The following is a 22,297-nucleotide window of genomic DNA, read 5'->3' as shown; positions in this document are numbered from 1 at the left end:
TTGGGTGCATAGTTGAAACCAGCAAATGGACCGAAGAGAGAAAAAAACATCCCCACAAGCCAACAAAACAACACTCATTATGATTTTATTTTTTATGGATACAGTAATATTTTTTTTTGCATGCATAAATACAACTGCATATATACGTACACGTCAAGGGTCTAACTTTTGTCAGTTCCCCATATTCTCTATCTATCTGTATATACTGTATCTCACTTCACCTCATTCCAAAATTACAAATTAGTCCCTGCCTCTGCATCTACTCATATCATTCTAAACTTGGATATTTTTATTTATGGAGAACCTACTTGTTACATTACTACTTGAGTATATTATATAATCTCACTCTCAACTCAAGTGATTGATATTTTTTTGCCGTTGTTATAACATACTTCATCTACATTATTTTCTTTTTTACTTTACTTTATCTTCATTTTAACTATTTATCATTTACAGTCAATCACTTGAGATGGATGGAGGGATTACTAAGCGCTTTGATTACATAGTTGAAAAACATCTCAAGCAAATCACACCAAACGTTGTATATTCTAAAGAACGAATGTTGTGGTATACTCGAATTTCTTAAAATTTGATGTATGTTCTTGAGGAGATGGTTGGACGCGGTAGATGATTTTTACGATAGAGTTTATTTTTAATCAAAACATATTATAATTGCGATTTATAATTTTTGAAATAGTATAATTATGTTTATCACGGTAAATTTCAGGGTGGTTTTGGTATACATGGTATCTCAAGCGAACCACGGTCGTTCTCATCTATGACCGATCGTGCTTCGCCTTTGAATTTTCGTTCATTTTGTACTCCTATTTTGTTGTGTGCAGATGGGTTATAGTATAGAATAAATAGGACATGGATGTCATTGGAATAGTACCGAGTGCGTAGACAACGTTTGAGCTAGCTTCTTAATTGTATACATGCTTGAGGACTGATATCGTATAGTGATCTTACTACTAGTAGTGGATGCGAGTATATGTTTTTCAACACATGAAGAAACTATGATCTATGATAGCATATGTTTTTCATCCACCCCTCTCCCTCTCTCACAATATAATTCATCAACAATACCCTTTGGTCGACTTTAATAGAAAAAATATTGAGTGTTTGATAATGAACCCCAATTTAGCATAAATACTTTCCAATTTAATGTTCGACTACGCTGAATAGATTATTATATCTATTATTAATCATATAATTGATATCTAAATTTCAAATTATTTATTTTTAGCACATTTTTTTCAAAGGATATTAATATAATGGATCCTCATTAATATGAGGTGATCCCTTCCGCATTTCCCTCCCCTAATAATTCAAACCCTCGATCCAATAGATAGAAGAAAAAAATTCATCTTACTAACTAAGCTGCACTTCATTATCTTAACCTAATCAAAATTACTAGGAGAATTGTTCCATAAAAATAAATTAGCCACACCAAAATTTAGAGATCAATTCTAACAAACAAGCCAACCTTTAAGTCTTCGGCCCAATTAAGAATTCATTTAAATTCCAATATAAAGAATTAAATTAGCCCAATTCTTTCAGCCTAGAAAATTTATGCCCAGCAACAGTTGATAGGCTGAGCTGCCGTTGTCTCCAAATAATGGGCCTATAAAAGTGGACTTTATTTCACATATTCAATTTTCAGCTTATTAAATTTCATAATACAATCATTAATTCTTCATGTCAGTTCCAAGTTGGAAGTACCATTTGTAGTTTTGTCCAAATAAGAATCCTCTTTGTCATATAATTTCTTCTTCACAAAGATAAATAGACATAAGATTTATGGGGCGATTGCTTAGAAATATACTCCGTATTTTAGTACTATGTTAGTAGTATAACTTTTCACATCTGACAAAAAATGAGCTCATTATTACAATTTACAGATCATGCTCAAGATGATGGAAATTCCATTTTTCAATCCATTGTTGAGCATGGTCTCGAATATTGATTATTTAGTAGTATCCAAAGCAAGTGGTATTGGCAAAATGATAAATTTGACGCTATTAGTAGATTAGGTCAAAAGTTGTCGGAGAAAAATCTTCTCAAAAAAAAACAAAAGCAAAGCTTTGATCCAATCCTCAGTTGCTTTTATAACAGCTTTACGAATCAAAATTCCTAGTCTCCTTTTTTCAATTATAATTACTTTTTTATTATCAAATTTTGAGAAATAGATACATATATTTATTTATAAATTAGTTTAGCAACATCTTCCACCTGATAGATCATAAAATAACAACGCGGCGTTGAAAATGGGTAAGAAGCGTTCAGTATTGGCGTGCAGTGCAACAAACAAGCTTCCAACGAAGCTTCAGAATAACTTCAACTTACGTCGAAATTATATGTAATGTAACAACCAAACCTCTCTAACTAAACATATCAAAGAATTAAAGAATCCATCCCAACCTTGCTAACTAAAATTGATATTCCAACTTAACTACTAATCTTCAACATCCTAGCTCGTCTTATTTTCAAAAATGAGGATTCCCCATTATAATCTACACGGTGACGGAGCTCGGGCCTCGTCTGCCTTTTGCCCTCTCTGGCATACAAAGGCGTCGAGCGCCTCCTTCATCCATGACCGCGCGCATACTTGTCTAGCTTTGTCGATCGTCATCTACAAAAAACACACACATTTGCATCATCAGCAACAAATTTTCAATTAAAGTAAGATCATGAACACACATTTGCAGTTGCAGTTGCATACCCAAACGCGTTGGCGGAGATCTTTCTCCGGCCATACGTCTAGCTCCTCCGTCACCAGCAACGAGTACATTGACGCCTCGTGGAACTTCTCTTGCCGTTTGCTCTTGAAAATCCATTCCCCTAATTTATGCTGCAATGCCAAAACACACAATTGTTAACACAAAAACCTAAATTAGAGTGAAATTTAATGACAATCGATGAGAATAGCTAGCTACCTCGAGGGATCCGGTCACACCGGCTTCCTCCAACGTCTCTCTTAAAGCTGCCAATTCGATTTCCTCGTCGAGTTCCCAACCACCCTGATCATTCACAAATTGAAAATATGTTAGGAATTTGTGAAATTCAATTCATAGTTATTGAGATTTGGCGATTATTGATTTGATGATGTTACCTTAGGGAACATCATGCTAGAACTCTTCTGGGAGCTTATCAAAAGCACCTCCAAATCCTCAATTAAACTCCCTTCGATTTTGTTGCTCTGTTTTATTCTGTAAGGTATACATCTTCACCAATTTCGCAACCGTCAGAAGATGAAGGGATTACAACGAAATCAACATTGAAAATCAGGGGTAAGTGTGAGGAAATTTCTCATTATAAATAGGAAAGAAATACATACCCAACAACTAGACGAAATCCCTGATTATAACGCTGCAGATGTCTGCCTGAACGAGAAGGAGAAGTCGCCAGTTTCTTAATTTGGAGAGTCATAATCGAAAGAATAAAAACAAACAACTCTTTTTCAGGAAAAATTCGAGGAAATTGAAGAGCTTTTACCCAGAAATTTGGTTTATTTTTGTGAAGTTGGGGGAGATGAAAATGGAATGAATAGGTTTATTTCATCTCCATCCGTTTTATATGAAGATAGAAGAAAGCAAAAAAGAATACATGATTGGTAAGCAATTTTCAGTTTGATCCGTGTGAGGAAATATTATATTATTATTTTATTATAAGAAACGAGTAATAATTCAAATAAGTAAACGGTACATAGTTAGGAATTGTTAGTTATATCTATTGTGTAACGCGGCTACGTCGCTTTCGAATGGGATGTTTATGATGAAGATAATAATAATAATAATAATAATAATAATAATAATAATAATAATAATAATAATAATAATAATAATAATAATAATAATAATAATAATAATAGAAATAGTAATAGTAATAGTAATAATAATAATAGAAATAGTAATAGTAATAATAATAATAGAATAGAGATAGTGTCAAAGATAATTGCTGCACTACGTTTCCATCAAAAAAATATCTGGATGGGTGCAACATTTAGCTGACGTGGATTGGAGAATCCTAGTCTCCTACAGCTCAACCAAGATGAGGATATCGAACACTTGAAACTGAATTAGCAATTTTTAATCACAATTCTAAGTTCTAACAATAACTAATTTAAAGAAACAATTCCCAATATAGTCAAAGTGTGTTAACCCATGTTTTAAATACGATTAGGCCGATTTGACCATTTTTAGTATTGCTACTCCGTGTACGCTGTTTATATTTCTTATTATGTCGCGATTTTAAAGTATAGAAAGAGATATTACATCATCTGTATCTATACTTAAAAAGATGCTTTTAATAAGTACTATCATGTTATATATTTATTTAATTTAATTAGTTATCTAGGACTACTACTATTATTATCATCGTAAAAGTGTCATCGAAGAAAATTGATTATATTTATAAAGAAATTTACCGATTTGAAATGTAAGGTTTTATGTAAGGATTATTTCATACCTATTATCTATAATAATTTTATAAAACTGATCAGATTTATATAGTTTTATGCGGCGAGCACGTAGCATCATGCTAATAAAATTAAAAAGTTAAATCACATCCACTTTATCAAGCCAGTGTGTGGATGATCACTCGTATAAGGACCCATTCAGACAAAAAAAACAATAAAGATATTTTAGGTGGACTCGAGACAAGAAGACAATGGAATGGTGTTAAAGAACTCGAGACATGACATCGGTGGGCTACTCGAACGTTGGTTACTTGTCTTATCCCCATAGTACTTACTTAATCTCAAATGTATATATAGGTTATATTTTCTGCAGATGATTTTCAAACTGATTGAATCTCTAAGCAAGTAAGCAAGCACCAACATCATATAAGCTAGCTAAAATTTTCGAATGCCAAGAATTAGAGCACATTTACAGTATCTTTCACAATGTTAGTTCATTGGGTATAAGAACTGTAAAGCAAACCAAGTCTTAGATGAAAGTCACCAATTTAAGATGCTGAAAAATATCGAACGTCCAAAAGGCAAATACTTAAACTGCATATCACAGACTCTAGCAAATTTTGCAAAATTATTTCAGAAACAATGCCGGAACCCGACTTAAGCACGGCTTGGTTGTAAGGGAAATCTTCACATTAAACTCCCGATAGCAAGACACTGCAATAACCTGCAAAAGTTGATATAAAATCAGTGCCAGAATCAAATAATATCACAAATTTTGTGAGGTAAATCTTCACAGTGAACAATAATGGAATCGTTAGTTCAATATTTATGATGGCAATATTTGGACTCATCCATTGACTTTGCAACGGCTAACTCACAACCAGGTGATCTCACAAATTTCCATTTTGGATCATACGTAGCATACTGAAGACAATAGGTTGAAATATTAAACGAATTGTAATCTTAGACGTTACAAAATATTGAACGAATATCCTATTCTCAAACAACCTTTTTGGTTATTTTCAAAAATATCCTGACTTTCACCCAAACAGAAATTCAGTACCTGGCTTATTTGACTAATGACAAATCTAACATTGGATCAAATTACTAGTAAATGGTGCTGGTTCATATGTTATCTAAGTATCCCTTTGCCTATATTACACACATTATAATACATCTAGGTCCAAATAAATTTTCAAGTATAGGAAATATGTTACGTAGCAAATCACATAGCTCCAAGTTATACTCCGTATTATGCTAATTGCACAGATATATAATGGAATTATAATCTCTATTACTTTCTATACAACATGTCCTTGTTAGATTAGATTAGACGTGGGTGTCTAGATAGATATACGTAATATATATGTGAGTAGATCTGTTCCGCATATTATTTTCTTGGTCTCTGCTATAAAGCAAACATGAATTCAGTCCAGGACATACTAGATTAAAAAAACAATTTTAATGTCTATTTATGCATCAGACATGACCACTCCAATACTTCCTCTGTCCCAAGATATTAGACTCGTATACCACTTTGGGGTGTCCCAACATACTTGGGCCATTTCTATTTATGGTAAAAATCTACTTTATTACCAACTCCACTTACACCACTAAACAACACCTCCTAAATTCTTGTGCCAAAAGAAATGAGTCTAATATCTTGGGACGGAGGGAGTACTATTTAGACCCAATGGGTTTAGTGTTAAGAAACCATACCAAAACATTAAGGCCACATGATTGAAAGAGAAGCTTATTGCGCTTGAGAAGGTCTAGGTTCTGCAGACTCTGCACCAATCTTTGGCTCCTCCTGTTAAATGTGCAAACACACATCACATATGGGTATAACATGTATAAATCACAAGAAAATGAACACAAAACTAACATCAGCAGACAAATTGATATCTCGTAGCAGCTCCCAGCGTTCACTTGTTAGGTCTAATATTTCAATTTCCCCATCATCATAAGTGACCTAAATAAAGCCATGAAATGGGCAGAAAATGAACAAGGAGAGAATAATCACAATTAAAGATCTATATAAATTTTTATGCATATATGGATCAAGAAGCTAGTCAATTGAAATAAGTTCTTTTGCAAGTATGGTAAGGGGGAACCACATGCATGTCACAAGAAGAAATCTTACCTTGTGGGTTTTGGTTAAGTCATAAAAATCCATGATTTTGCCTTTGTAAAACCTACAAACAAGAAAAAAATCTTAACATTGTAAGGACAGAGTCTAGAGCTTCTAGCTTTTAATCAGTTCCCGGTGCTGAATGGCTATAACATGAATACTTACTTCTGATCAAGAGGCCACCAAACTTTTATTCTGCATCCCACCACCTCTTCTCTAACCGACCCGCTTGCAGCTCTTAATTTGGAAATGAAACAACATTTAATTTGAATTTAATGTGATATACAACAAAAATTGCAAGTGCGTGAACATCTATTGAATGCACACATTACTTTTGCATGCCCTTAATCAAGTATAATAAATAGATTACTTAAATCAGATGTATGCTCCAACAACCCAGCTATATTATGAGATGCTTTTATGGAAACAAGCCAGATTATTACATTTTTTGGGACCAATATTCCACCCAGTTAGGTTTCATTTATCTGGAACTTTCTTTTTGCACGCCAAAAAAAGTTGAGCCGTCCTTACTTCAAAAGGCACAAGAATGTTCGATAACATTTCAAACAAAAGTTTTTACATGACCTTTCTGGGAACTTATAATTGAAAAGAAAGTAAGTACTGCATGCACAGAGGCAGATAGAGAGGGGGGGGGGTAGCAACGGCCAGGTAGCTCTGAACTAATGCATGGAAAATATTATGGACGGTCCTGAAAGGAGGTCAGCTTCCATATGTAACAACTTTGTCCACACATGCATGTAAGATCAAACAAAAGCATGATATTCAGAAATATTACCATAATTTAAAAAAAAGTTACCAACAGTAAAAGATTCAGTTCATAAGTGGTCGGTGCCAAAAAAAACTACACTTAAGCTTTCTCACTTTGATGCAAATTAGGTATCGGTGTATTCGAGTTGGAGAAAACAAATGAGTTTAGATTTCCTTCAATGTTCCGGTATGATCATCAATTAACAGTTAAATCACAGTGAGAGAATCATTATTTTTTTATTTTCAAGGATGACAAGAAAAACTAAAGCCACTGCACAAGTGGGCTCCTGATAACCCCCCCAACACACACACACACGTGTCTAGTAGCTTTCAAACACCCCTCCCATGTCTAGTAGCTCGCAAACCACATAGAAGGTATAGGTCCCTAGGAAAACTCTAGCAGAAAACTATTGGCGGAATTCGAATTTGAGGCTCTTTCCATGAACAAGGCCATGAATACCTTATTAAGACTTACAGACAAAGCTCATGGGGGAATCCGTGCCGACTTACACCAATTATTTTTAGACACTAAACTTTGAAGGAGTATTCATGCTCGCAAGGTGGCTGCGCCTGCACCAAGCCCATTCACTCTTGTCAAATGCATTTTAGACTATAGTACTTCTCCTGTATGACCCAAAACTTCACTTTGTACATGCTCATTAAAGAATTTCAGTTTACCCCTTTATATGGTCATTTAGGGCATATCGTGCTAATCATCAACTTGCTTCACACTTCTTATCGCCTATGTTAGGCCTCAAGTTTACTCACGAAGGAAGAAAGGTGCAGCATAGCCTGCCTGACTCATGCCTTTGGGCTTTGGGCTCCTTTCACGGCTTCATATGCGTAAATAGAATAAAAGGAGTCTTTTCTCATCTAAGGTTCTCTTATTTAGAACAGGGTCTGTTGCCCTTGGGCAGAAGAGAGTTTTCAAATTGCTTGTTATCATTCCTATTCAGTTACAATTCTTTTTGGACTAATAAACATCAGCTCCATTATCATTTCGAGGGTGTTTGGCTGAGTTAATAAGCTCCTTAAAACAACTTATAAGTTGTTTAGAACTTATAAGTTCTTGATGAGTGTGTGGCCAAATAAGCTCCTGAGTTGTGAAAGCTACAACAGCTTGTGAGCTGCAAAAAACAATAGGTTCATCAACCCAACCTTATTTATTCATGGTATTTTAACGCAAACTAAGAATTAATTTACAAAAATACCCTTACTATGGTTTGCTATTCCCAACACATAACCTTCCAATTTCATATCCCCTTGATTTTTTTCTCTCATCAGGACTCTCTCTCTCTCTAACTCACAATTCTCTCTCTAACTTATAAGCTTACTTTGACAACATATAAACTGTTTGAGACTATCGTATATGCTCTTGAAACATCTTATTAAAAATAAGCATAGTCAAACACCCTCGTGCTCTAATATGCCTAGCATGATTAGATGCAGAATGGAGCTTGTGGAAACTTGTCTTATCTGTTAACAAAGTACATATATGCATACTCCAACTTATTAGTACAATTTTCTATTCCCAAATACATCCGAAATATGAGCATGTATGCTTGTTTAATTATGACTGTCTAATGGTCAAGGAAACTATTCTTTTTAAACACGGTCATCTCATTGGCCTTTAACCTCCTTCTATTGCTTGGTACGATAGCATTCATTACTAGCAAAATGTTTCAACTTCATTAGAATCATAGATCAATTATCTCCAAACACAACTCGCCTTTTGAGAGAATATTTTGAATGATGTTATTCAAATCAACAGGTGTCGAGCCAAAATGAGCTGAGCATATTCGTCAAAGACATGTGGTCAAGTGGAAATTAATAGTGTGTGGAAACTTTTCTTCAATGTTAATACGTAAGTGAAGTGATTGTTATGCACGTTATTCCTTACTTTCTAGAAATTGATATAACTACCACCGACATTCCAAGATATTGTGCACCACATATGGGAACTAATAGACAGCCGCAATCTCATAGATAGGCATCATGATACATGTGGAAATACTCATCTAGGATTTCTATTATTTAGAGCGGCATTAGTTGCACCCATGGAGAAGATATTCCCATTTGGATTAGTAGTATTCGGTTAGGTTTTCCTCTACTCTAACATGCTTACTTGATTAAACATTAAATGGATTTCTTCTAAACTTATCTTTTTCGTGAAAAAAGTAAATATACTCTTACTCAAACTTATTGTTACGACTATATTCCTAAATGAATTTAGAAGATGTGAGCATGGATTTAATAATAGTGTTACTATGTCTATTTAAATATGATTATCCAATGCTTGTGGCAACTATTTCTCTTATTTGGAGCGGCGCATGTTGCACTTAGGCAAAATAGACAATCTCTTCTGATTGCTTTATCATTCCTATTCGGCTATAATTCCTTTACAGATATAATTCCTTTAGAATTAATAGTATTTGGATTAGTTCTTTATTACTCTAACAAGCCAAGCATGATAAAATGTAAAACAGAAATCGCAAAAACATGTGTTATTAGTCAACAAAGTAATATACTCATACTCCAACTTAATATTATGATTATGGTAGTGAGAATCATTTTTAAGATATGATCATCTCATTGGCCTCAAAAATGCATTTATTGCATGGTACAATGGCGTTGTTTCCTCACAACATTTTCCGACTTCATGAGAATCCTAGGTTAACTGCCTCCAAACGTGACCTAAATTTTTAGTATATTTTGGTTATTGTTATTTGAATCAATGGGTACCAAGCGGAAAATAAGCTTGGCATATCGGGTGAAGACATAAGGAGAAATAAGTTCTTGAAAATTGTATGGAAAATATCTTTGATGTTTTACATTTTAATATCTCCATGATTATGGATTTATTGGATTTTTGGGGCTGAAAATCGTTGTAATACTAGCATCCATTCAACCTGGGGCAAAACTCCCTTCGAAGTAATATATCGTTGGCAACTTGTTAGCACTTATTAGTGTTGTTAGGGGCACATGAATGCGTAATGCGCCCAATTTTGCTATAATTTATCATGAAACTACTATCAAAAAGAAACCTTTTCTTACTATTTTTCTTTTTTTAGTTTTGTTTGCAAGGGATAAAGGAGTTGTAGGAGCATTGGTCTTAGACGCATCTTTTTCGTTGATGTTGGCTCCTTAGTTTCTTTCCTGCATGTAGGAAGCGCCAAGTGTTAAGTGTAGCAGTAGGACCCAAGCTTCTTTCTTCAAAGACTTTCTCAATCGGGGAAAGAAGGACGCGTTGACTCTCCTAAAGGTGTTCTCTCACGGGAATCACTAGTAGGTAATCGTTCCCAACTTGTTAGCACTTATTAGTTTGTTAGGAGCACAGGGCACACTAAGGCGATGAGGTAAATATACGGGTCATGTGCAGAGGTATGAATGAGGGAGCATTAAATGGGCAAATAAGTATAAGTGCAGAGGTAAAAAGAGCAAAGGGAGTCCCCATTAATGGCTAAAATGAAGCAATAAAGCTTCATTAATGAGCCTAAATGTTGTTAAACGGTTAGAGATGATGGAGAGACATATTAAGATGATCCAGGTAGGGCAGGTAATTCGGTCGGTTCGGAACACAGTTAACCGAGTCCAAGCCTAACCGAGACTGAAGCACCGGAACCGAAACCGAATTGGCCTCGGTTCGGTTCCTAACCGAATAGGGTCGGTTCGGTTCCGGTTAACCGAACCGGAACCAAATTAAAAATAAAATAAAATTATGTAGTTTACAGGTATTGATCCTTGGACGTTGCACACGAAAAATTCCCACCTTAGCCACCACTTGCGCTGCATTGCGGTTTTAGTGTTTAATCGGTTCTTTACTTTAATAATCGGTTTAAACCGATCGGTTCTCGGTCTAACCAAGAACCGATCAAGACATGCAGAATTTGGAACCGAATATAACCGATAACCGAATGGGGCAGTTCTCGGTTAACCGAGAACCGAGGTGATCGGTTCGGTCATCGGTTAACCGACTAACCGATGACCGAATTATCAGCCCTAGATCCAGGGATATGGGAATTAAATGAAATAAAGAATGAATAGATGGAGTCACGGTGTTGTTAGGAGCGTGGGGCGCACCTAGGGGATTAGATGAAAACCCTGGGCGGCGGGGGGCACCCCCACATATCGAGGCGCAACAGTTCAAATAAAAATAAATTATGCTTATATTAATGGCTGAAAAATTATGTTATGCAGGTATTAATAGTTATTAAAATCTAAATACTCACACCAGTTGTACTTAATAAAGGCTTGTAATACTATAATAACTGCCATCTACCACCAGCTGTACTCCAATTACTGAGAAAATGAAAAGTTTAAAATATAAGCAACCCTAGTTCTAACAAATAAATATTCAAATAATTCTATAACCCTAATTGTCAGGAATTCCTTGCTCAAGTTGTGGGAACAGCTAACTGTCACTAACTAGGTCAAGTCCCAAGTCATGCAAAGTGTGAACAACTAAATTCGCTATGCGGTCCTTCTCCGCTGACCAGAAATAATTAGCTCCCCGAAACACTAAGCCAAAATTTTGAGAAATTGATATCTGAACCATTAGTAATTGCAATATTCCTAAGATAGCTTCCACATAGGTATTGAGAAGTAGTATAGAAAAACTCTGAGAGAACTAGTATAACTTCCAAAGAGGATCACATAGATTATACTAGTACAGAGTAACAATTTTAACATGTACAATGATTTTAGTAAAAATGGCTCAAATTTAGTATAAAATGGAAAGTCTCTACAACTGTACATTACATATAATACATCCAACCACAACCAACTAGGGGCGAACACAGTTGATTAACTAGACAGAACAAACTTGACTCTTTAAGTCTTTATCCAAATTTTGGTGCTTAATCCCATTCTTGTTTATAGTCTCAATTAACCTAACCATATTAAAAAAACTAATTTTATTTTATATGCTAGTCTATATATATATATATATATATATATATATATAGGCTGAGCGAGGGGAGGGGTTGAATTTTTTAATCTTTACGGTTTGGTACAGTTTGTAGTTTGTACTGAACCAACAGAATCTCACTCCTACAATCACCTTGAACATATAACCAAAATCATGTTTTTGGACTAGTGAAAATACCTTTATGCATACCGATAACAGAAAAGGAGAAGATGGCTCACTTTCCTTTTTGGTTTGTCCTAACCAAGATGACACATTACTAAAAATGAAAATGTTTTTCTCTCTACTTTATTCACCCTCTCTTACTTTACTCTCTCTACTTCACACACAAAATAAAATTGCATAAATTCTTGTGCCACCCAAGGAAGGGGTCATCTTCCTTGGGACGGAGGGAGTATATCTAGATCACTTCTGAGATCCACAATATCAAATGAAAAAACAGATAACAAGCCAGACCTCTTCCTTGGACGTGGCATGCTTCCTTTTAGGTTTTCTTTACACACTTCAGCAGATCGGGCTTTAGCTTGTGAAGACATTGGTCTACATTGAGAAGGCAATATCTGCCCAAAACCATAGGGCATCATAGAGTTAGTGATTAAATACTAAAAATGGAGATAAACACCGTGATGATTGCGTTAAATGACTAGGATTTATATAAGGTCGGTGATTACCACAATATCTTCTTTTAGATCTTCTGAGAAACTAGACTTTCTCCTATTTTTCTTCACACGAGATATCTTCGTCAAAGACGATTGCCCTTTTTCAGAACTGCTCTGTATTCCATCACAATGCTATCAGGTTGGCAGTTAGACTTCAACACAGAGAAAGACGTCGCAATCAGTGTAAAGTGCTTAATATTTATAAAAGGTTGGTGATTACCTCGATATCTTCTTTTGGCTCTACAGAAACAACAGTCTTTCTCCTGCGTTTCTTCGCAGGAGATACCTTCTTCAAAGACTCTTGCCCTTTTTCAGAGAGGCTCTGTATTCCATCAGGATGTTATCATGTCACCGGTCAAATACCAAAAATCAGAGAGAGACGCCATAATCATTAAGTAAAGTGCTTAGTATTTATACAGGGTCGGTGATTACCACGATATCTTCTTTTAGGTCTTCAGAAAAATGAGGCTTTCTCCTACTTTTCTTCACAGGAGATACCTTTGTCAAAGACCCTTTCCCTTTTTCCGAGTGGCTCTGTTTTCCACCAGAATGCTATAATTTTAGAGGTTAAAAACTAAAAAACAGAGAAAGACGCCATAATCATTGTGTTAAGTGTTTAAATTTATAAACGGTTGGTGATTACCGCAATATCTTCTTTTGGGTCTTCAGGAACAATAGCCTTTCTCCTACTTTTCTTCACATGAGATACATTCGTCAAAGACCCTTGCCCTTTTTCAGAGTGGCCCTGTATTCCATCAGGAAGCTCTCATGTTGGCGGTTAAATACTAAAAAAACAGAGAAAGATGCCAAAATTATTGTGTAAGGTACTTAGATTTATAAAAGATTGGTGATTACCATGATATCTTCTTTTAGGTTTTTAGAAATAATAGACTTTCTCCTACTCTTCTTCACAGGAGATACCTTCATCAAAGACCCTTTCCCTTTTTCAGAGTGGCTCTGTATTCCATCAGGATTTCATGTTAGAGGCTGAATACTATAAAAACAGAGAAAGACGTCATAATCATAGAGTGAAGTCCTTAGTATTTATACAAAGTCGGAGATTACAATGATATCTTCTTTTAGGTCATCAGAAATAATAGCCTTTCTCCTACTTTTCTTCACGGGAGATGCCTTTGTCAAAGACCCTTGCTCTTTCTCTGCGCGGCTCTGTATTCCATCAGGCTGCTATCATGTTAGCTGGTTGGTCATAAACAAGGAGTGAAGTGCTTAGGATATAAAAAAGCACAGTGACTACCATGATGTCTTCTTTTAGGTCTTCAGAAAGAATAGTCTCTCTCCTTTTCTTCACAGAAGATACCTTAAGCAAAGACCCTTGCCCTTTTTCAAAGCGGCTCTGTATTCCATCAGGACGCTATCATGTTAGCTGGTTGGTTTTAGCTTTAGAGTCAGTGGTAAAAAGTTATCAATTACAGCCAACAAGAAAAGGATCATAAGCAAGGAAATTAGAGAGAAGATAACTACCACATGAATAAAAAGGATTGCATCGTATTGAACTGTGGTTACCTGGGTATACTAGCACTGTTGTCTCCTAGCAGTATTAAATATAACCTTTACACGACAATTATTAGCAGGGTTGACACACCAAATTCTACTAAATAGTTATCAAAAGATGACTGCACTCTCTTATCACAATGTATGAGATCTATACCAAACCAATAATTTGAATGAAAACCCTTGAGGATCCAAGCGTAGAATCCAATTAAGAGACACAATATTTACAGCCTAATGACCAAAAAAATAAAATTTTCTTGGTCACTAATTGCAATGAAATCAAGGTCCATCAATAATTACCTTAACAATGCTGTCTCTAGTCTGATCCTCATCCTCCAACACAACAGCCACTCCTTCACTAGTAGGCTCTAATGTTTTATTCGGTGAACCTCTTTCATGTCTTTTAGTCTCTTTCTTCATTTTACTAGGATTTGGAGAAATGGACCCGCTGATATTTTTGCCTGCCAGCTTGGGTGACAAATTCTTTGACATTTTGCTTTTTGCTGGACAGTTTGTGTTTTTATTTATTTTACCATGTGATTTCATTGACCTCCAATCAATCAACATCCAGAAAGGATCATATCCTTCATCTGCTTTTTTCAGTGAACTTGGTCTACGAATTCTCTTTCTCCCAATAGGCAACTCTTCTGGTTTCTGTTGTGGCATGTGCATTGCTTTGCCTAATTTATCAGGATCATCAAGAGAATGAGATATCATCCCTTGATTTTCGTTGTCATTGTCATCATTTTTGGAATTTTGAGTTTCATTGCCCTCAATTTGATTACATAAATCAACTTCTGCTGTTAATCCCGCTTCCCCTGGACACAAAACATTTTCAACCGTATCTGGGTCCTGCATAAGAAATTACAAAAGAAAACAAATGTTGGCAAAAGCAGGTCATCATATTCACTCTGAGAAAATCAAACAGTTCAAGTATGAGATTTATCATATTCAGTTACTTGTTCAAGCCTCACTGTCGTAAAAGATTACGATAGCAAAAGTTACAAAGTATATTTAGAAAACTCTACTAATATCCACCATATATGGTAAGTGCATAGTCTCAAACTTTAAAACTCCAAGAGGTGGAGTTAGAAATTGATGGAATTATATTTTTATATATGGTATATCTTGTAGAGCAAGCAAGTGCTTTCCTAGTTCTGTTAGGACTTTTGTGTGTGTAGGTTTTTTGGTCAGTTGATGAATATAGAGAAAAGGTCCTCAACGTCATTTTCTACGTTTGATGTAATTGCTAAACTCAGTATGATAGGTATGTCTAATACTAAACCATGCATTTCATGGACAGCATTAGTTTAAGACGTGTATGTTGTATACCAGGTCCCAAAGACCAGGATACTGCACCATGAATGACATAATTGGAGTGGCCTCATACTAGGAACTGTCTACAAAAATTGAGTTAAAGAACCTTTCCTTTCATTGGAATGCTAATGAAGATGACAAAAAGGCAGCAACTCTATCCATGGTCAGGGAATGAAATCATGGAAAAAAAATTAGTCTTCACTTCTAGTCAAGTTGTAGAAGTAATGCACTAGCATGATAAAGCTATTGCATATGATAGTACTAAATGAATATCCTACCAACAAGAATCGACATCCCACAACTACTTATTCCCAATTTCTTATCTTTTCAAGTTGTGGTCGTCATTCCTTACAGCCTTGTGTTTTAAAAATCAATCTTTCACTCAAGATTGTATCTGCGTATTGGTCCAAAAGATATTATGTTTTCAAAAGCTTTTGTGTTTTCTGAAAGCATTTGATAATTGAAAAGGAGCAACAAACTTTCTCTATTTTCAAGTCACAAGCTTTTAAAAGGCACCGTCATAGAGCAAGACGCTGGACATGATAATGAGATTAAACACTACGCTGAGGCAGGTTACACGCAACAAAGCAATGCGTCTTTGGTGTCTAGTGTTAGTTACGTACTGGTAACCTATTGACTGGATATAAAAGAAACAAGGCAGAATATCTTCCCCAGACTAGAGCTGTATGTAGGTAAGTTGCTACATAAAGAATCGAGCTGGTTTCTTTGCTCACAGAAAACTTCAGCGTAAGTCAGCAAGGGAAAGCATGGAATGTTATTTACCACACATAAATGACAGCAATGGCTAAGTTTTGGCATTGTCTACTAATCTGCTTCAAGTTAAACTATGGAAAAAAGGTAAAACTGGTGAGACAAACCGTGATCTGCTTTTGGGTTGCTTCCTGAAAAAGTGATACAACTACTTCAGCATAATCCTCAGTTGGAACATCCAAACTCCCTACTGCTTCTGGAAGATATGCTTTGAGGTCAGCAGAGCAATTCTTCAATGTGTTCACCGCCAGCTTGAAAGAAACTGGTGCAACATTCTGAACCAAAATGAATAAGAGTGGGAGACAGTAATATGGCATGCTAATCATAGAAACTTACAAAATAAGATAGAATTACCTGATTCTCCTTCCTCAAATTATTAAGAAGGGTCTTAACAAGCACCAATGAGAACTCGTCATAGTCCACGTTGTTATGAATGACCATCGTCATAATTTTCTCCATATTTATGAAGACTTCATAAGGATGTTCGGTTCTAAAGTAAGCAAACAAAAGATATCAGTGGTAGAAATGGGAGATTATAATACAAAATCCAATGTTTGAGCGGTTTTTTGCTTTACCACCTAATTTTTTATCTTTACACTTAGCCAGGTGAACTTTGAAATTTTTGCTAAGAATCTTATTTTCCAAAATATTCAAGAACATTTGCTAATGTAAATTGTAAGAACATTTTTCTTAAGAAAGTGCAGGGACAGGAGCTTCTTCATAATTATTATACACACATACAAGCATGAATAGAGAAGAGTCGCATGAAATAGGGCCAGCAGTTAGCAGTGCCAGGTGTACAACAAGGAATGGGTGGCAGTTAGTTAATTTGTTAGCAAGTTAGATCCATAAGATGAAGGGTCAGAATTTTATCGACATACTGAATCTTTTAACTCTACTTCTCTCTCTCTCTGTCTTTCATCTTATATCCTCTAATTCGCTGTTGTCTAATCAACCTTATGGGATTCTGGCGAAATTACTCATTGAATGAATTCTCAACTCAAGGATTTGTCACATACTAATAAATTTCCAAAAATATTTTCAAAAATGTACTAAGCCAAAACAATATCAAATGGCCATGTACAACTTTTGAGATGTCAGATGGAGAAGTATTTATGAAAATTATGAAATCCATATAGCAAAGTAGAAGAACTAATGAACTAATGAAGTTTGGATGAGGTACTAAAATTACCCCTAACATAAATGATAGGCAAATACAAGACAAAATAATCACCATAAAATATAGATTTTCCATGAGGGAAGCATAAATTATAGATTCCTCCCACTAGATGTCTTTAGATAAGCATCATTTTTTAATTCATTGTCAGGTGAAATCAAAAAACCAAATAGAGCCATACTTAAGAGTCACCACCAGTACATGTAAATAAAAGGATTTAGACAAGATAAATGATCTGGTATATACATTAAGAAGAGTATAAAAACAAGAAACGATAATTGTGCTACATTTTCCACTTTTACCAATGTATGCTCCTGAAGTGTCAACTTGTCAAAGTTAAAACTATACTAGACTTACATTGGATTATAAACTACATTTGCTGCAGGTAATAAGATGCATTTGTTCACAAGTCACAACTACCAGAACATAGAATAAATGATACGGATTGTAAGAGCAGGTTGTTCAAGTCGAGCTGAGTGAGTTCACTCATAGAAAGAAACAAATATTAATTCAGTACTAGCTACCGAGTCAAATACCCAAAAACACAGAATTTAGAAATCTGTTGTTCCATCTAACCATTTAGATAGAGTAAAATCTCAGATTTTTATTCGAAGGCTCATAGTGAGGAAGAACTTTTAACGAAGAACTAAGTAAATGAGAAGCTGTTTTATAGGGTCATTTCATTGAGTTTTGAAACTCCTTTTGTTGTCAAGGGAATAATGCCTAGATAGTTTCACCATGAAGTTCTGGAAAGTTCTCTATTCTAGTATAAAACAAACCTATAATTTCAAAACATAATTAATATTCTATAGGAATTAGATCATTTGTAAGGTAAACAAAAGGTATAATGGTGCTGCTACCAACATAAAATTTATATCCAGGAGTAGTCAGTCACATTCATGGTAGAGAAATACCAAGAAAATGATTATCAAGCAACCAGATGACAATCACCATAACAGGCTGGCTCTCTTACCTAATTCCACCTAGGAATAGGTGAAACATGTGAAGAATGGAGTCATGCAACTCGAGGTCCAGCATCATAAGGCAGGACTCGCTAAATGACATAGTATGAAGGATGGACACGGCTTTTGAATATGCTCGCCCATACATGCAGGGAAACATCCCAAAAGCTCTGTTAGCTATATAGAAAAACTCCTGCAATTAATTAAAAAGGTTTATCAACTAAGCATCAAAACTAGGGAAAGGGAAAAGTAAACAAGAAGATGAGTACTTGACAAAAACAAATTACCTTCATATCGCCTTCCCCATAAGGTTCGTCAGGTGCTGTTATTCTTATGATCTGACTAATACAAGAGGCCACTGAAACTCTTACATCCAATTCAGAATGTCCTATAAGGTCTCTGGTAATTAGAGCTTCTTTAGCCGGTTGAAGAAAAGTCTCCACCAGTTTCTTATAGTTTTGAGGTGTACCTGATAAAAGATGCTCCAATTTCTGACAGAAAATCAAATAAAAAATTACAACAAAGCAGATCCAGGAAATGATTGTTAGCCTAGATGTAAGAATGATATCGAGTTTTTAAAAAACAAAATGAACAAATAGATTTAGATGCAGAATTAAGCATCTTATAATGAATGTATACTTACTTTATTTGCTTCAATTCAAGAACAGATGAACAGAAAAAAACTCTGATAGAGGGAAATTAAAGCTTACATCAAGTCTTTCAGTAAGCACTTCTGTACAATCATAGGGTTTAACAAGCTCACTCCCATACTCCATAAGGGATTTCTTCAAATTCTCAATAATTGATGCATCTGGGGCACCAGAACCACTCATGTTTTTGCTGAGAGAATGAAACAGCAATCTCTTAGAAGTAGAAAATTCAAGAAAAGTGACCAAAATGCAGAGTGGAGAAGGATTGCTTTATAAGGGACAGAAGTGAATCAAAATGTTGAATTGTGCAAAATGAAAAGCATGCATCGACAGCACAGCAAGAATCTTTTGCATCAGCATCATTAACAAAAGTTGTTGAAATTTTTTTTGTGGAAAAATGCCATAAATAAGAGAGAGAAACTCAACCATTTGTTTGAATTGATATATTTACTTTGGTGAGTAAAATCCAGTGAGAAGATTTTACAATTGAGCAATGTCAAAAATATTTATTGTACAATGCTGAGAGTGCTATAACTCATTTTTAGCTGTAACGAAGTGTTCAGCAATTGGTATACATCTGGAATTTGATAGTACAGTATAAGGTATTCTCAAAAATATTTATGTGATTGCAGTAACCAGATATTGCTTGCTGTTACTCCTTTGTGATTGCATTAATTTTCTACCATGATAATTTGTCAGCATTGTTTGTTTTTACTTGCTCTCATTTTCATTTCCTATTTCAAAACAAAATTTTCTTCATATCATTATTGTCCTCAGATTACTTTCCAAACTACTCCATACATTCAAACTTTTTCCTTATTAATTCAAGTAACATAGATAGTGTATTTAATACAATTCCAGTAATTTGTGTCTTCATTTTTTCACTTTTCCCCTTTATTTTAAACAACTTCATACTCATATCAAGCTGATCCAATTTACCCTTAGGTGCTATTTTCTCCCTCATTTTTACATGTATGTGTTCTGAACCTGGCTTGGGTAGAACTGAACATAGTGTTATACTAATAAGCAAAAATTTAAATTCTCTAGCATTTTCTTGGTCCAGTATATCTTCTGCTTGCTGTACCTTATGCTTAGACTGGAAATTTCGTAGGAATCCAACCCCCAGTCAAGTTTTCATTTCCTATTATGGTCCCGACCCTATCTAGCATCTTTAACAAATATTTTGGCGGAACATCAAATTAAGATAAGCATATAATTTGAGGGCACCAAATCGTACTGTATATTTTTTTAAAAAAAAAATTCAAGAGTCCAAATCTACTTAGCAATATTCCAATATCTTACAATGCAGTCTACCTTATTCCGTCTTTCCTAAATCCATAGAGACAACAGATTCAGTTTTATATCAACAACACGGTCAGACGAATAAAAATTCTGTAAAGTGATACCATTTTAGCCAGGAGATGAGAAAATGCATGACCAAACAGTATTCTCAAGCATGTGACACAAGTCCCTTCTGATTCTTTTTTGTGAGTTCATTTTCAGTATCACAACATTGGACAACTATCTTCAGCTGATCCATAGGATCACTGCAGATTATCTGTGAGAAAGCAAATATATAGATTATTGGATCTTAATTAAACAGTGGGTTAAACCAGACAAGCTCTATATTGATCCAAAAATAATATGAACTGTAAGGCAGTGCCGCCTCACAACCAAGCATGGCAGAAATGTGAATATACATAAATATAACTAAAAAACTCCCAAGATGGAAATTTTGCTTGTCTCTATGGAGTCAGCATCTGGCGTTTCGTGATTGTGATGTAAAGAAAAAATGCAGCTTTGAGAGTTTCATGCCATGTCTAGAGAATTTCGCATACCATCCGACACTAAAAGCCTTTCTCTGGAATTAATTGACCAAATACATTTTCCATGTGTACTCATATACTACAACATTTCGTTAAATTTCTTACTTAAAATCAATTGTCAGTCAGACTATCGATGTATCAAGTTCAGAAGAGCTGCCATTTTGCGAGCAATTACATCCTTTTGCTCGTTAATAGTTACTGAACGCAATTGTTTGCTCCCTCGACGTATAAGAAGAAATATTATCTGCATTGTAGAAAGCATTGTCAAGGTTACACTCAGGATAAACGGCAATCTTCTCAATCGTAAAATGAAATAGCCACAATAACAATGGACAATCTTCACTAGGGCTTGGCTACACGTTGGTGCATATAATTAAAAACCATATACCTCTAAACAAAACTCGCCTCGCCTGAAATAAATTCGCAATGGACGTCAAGGAGTAGCGTAATTTGAAAGGGGGCAAAATAAGCGGCGGAACACACCGCTATTGATGGTGGCGGCGGCATGTGAACTAGTTTGAGCCATCAGCAACGGAATACGGCGGCGGGGTAGGGCAGTTACGGTGGCGCTAGAGAGACTAGACGCTTCATCTTCTGCGATACGATCGAGTTTGGAGTCTGTGTAGTCAATAGTTTGAGTCCTCGGCTCACACACATCACTGATTAGTGCGGCATTTGAGGTTATGGAGTCGAATGTATGTTCATATAAACCGAGTTATAAATCACCTCAAAATCACTCTCTAACGGAGAACAGTAATCAAAGCAGCACTTAATTTGCAACAGCAAAGGAACAACATCAACACTTACGAGTTAGAGATCAAATTCATAAGAATATTATTTAACTTTCTCTCATAAACTTTAAAATGAGGGATTTTTATTTTTAACTAAACTTAATCTATATAGAACCACCCCTAAATTGTTACTACTCCATTAAATATCGTGTTTATTTTACGATCATTCTATGTTGAGAAACAATTGAACAGAAAAAATTTACTAGTGAAAGACATTAAAATGGCATTGTGATCTAATATGTTTAACCAATATTTATTTGATAAATGGAATCAGATTAACACTCAAACTAATCGCTCCTAATATGACATTTACTTTATTTAGAAAAAAGATATTGTTATCTAATATTACTAAATTTTTTTAAAATTTGTTTTTCCCACAAATTTTGAACTTG

At 35.1% G+C, this 22,297-nt stretch overlaps 2 protein-coding genes across 9 annotated transcripts; both read right to left on the bottom strand.

The window, feature by feature from the left end:
• Nucleotides 1-2,261: 2,261 nt before the first annotated feature.
• On the bottom strand, nucleotides 2,262-3,624 carry LOC121749625 (nudix hydrolase 17, mitochondrial-like). The gene is made up of 5 exons (XM_042144207.1): nucleotides 3,338-3,624; nucleotides 3,113-3,224; nucleotides 2,937-3,020; nucleotides 2,723-2,851; nucleotides 2,262-2,632 (listed from the first exon to the last, which is right to left on the bottom strand). Exons 1-5 carry the CDS (start codon nucleotides 3,427-3,429, stop codon nucleotides 2,507-2,509), a joined length of 543 nt encoding a protein of 180 aa, XP_042000141.1. The 5' UTR covers nucleotides 3,430-3,624; the 3' UTR covers nucleotides 2,262-2,506.
• A 1,215-nt stretch (nucleotides 3,625-4,839) lies between these two features.
• Nucleotides 4,840-21,942, bottom strand: LOC121748320. Of its 8 annotated transcripts, XM_042142605.1 has the most exons (23): nucleotides 21,503-21,940; nucleotides 21,220-21,358; nucleotides 20,695-20,846; nucleotides 19,349-19,478; nucleotides 19,108-19,129; nucleotides 18,926-19,026; nucleotides 18,650-18,831; nucleotides 16,854-16,989; nucleotides 16,607-16,774; nucleotides 14,712-15,263; nucleotides 14,155-14,253; nucleotides 13,965-14,081; nucleotides 13,755-13,856; nucleotides 13,543-13,644; nucleotides 13,332-13,451; nucleotides 13,120-13,221; nucleotides 12,912-13,031; nucleotides 12,697-12,800; nucleotides 6,714-6,785; nucleotides 6,561-6,612; nucleotides 6,303-6,389; nucleotides 6,137-6,227; nucleotides 4,840-5,141 (listed from the first exon to the last, which is right to left on the bottom strand). In XM_042142605.1, exons 3-22 carry the CDS (start codon nucleotides 20,721-20,723, stop codon nucleotides 6,171-6,173), a joined length of 2,454 nt encoding a protein of 817 aa, XP_041998539.1. In that variant the 5' UTR covers nucleotides 20,724-20,846; nucleotides 21,220-21,358; nucleotides 21,503-21,940; the 3' UTR covers nucleotides 4,840-5,141; nucleotides 6,137-6,170. The 8 variants fall into 8 exon arrangements, 7 of the variants coding, with proteins under 7 accessions (XP_041998539.1, XP_041998535.1, XP_041998534.1 ...); XM_042142601.1 differs by having other exon boundaries at nucleotides 13,965-14,066; nucleotides 18,926-19,129; XM_042142600.1 differs by having other exon boundaries at nucleotides 18,926-19,129; nucleotides 21,503-21,939.
• Nucleotides 21,943-22,297: the final 355 nt, after the last annotated feature.

Source organism: Salvia splendens, chromosome 9, assembly GCF_004379255.2.
Source record: "Salvia splendens isolate huo1 chromosome 9, SspV2, whole genome shotgun sequence".
NCBI classification, from domain to species: Eukaryota; Viridiplantae; Streptophyta; class Magnoliopsida; order Lamiales; family Lamiaceae; genus Salvia; species Salvia splendens.
The sequence above is the reverse complement of the archived record's forward strand: the minus strand, read 5'-3'. Positions and strand labels throughout refer to the sequence as shown.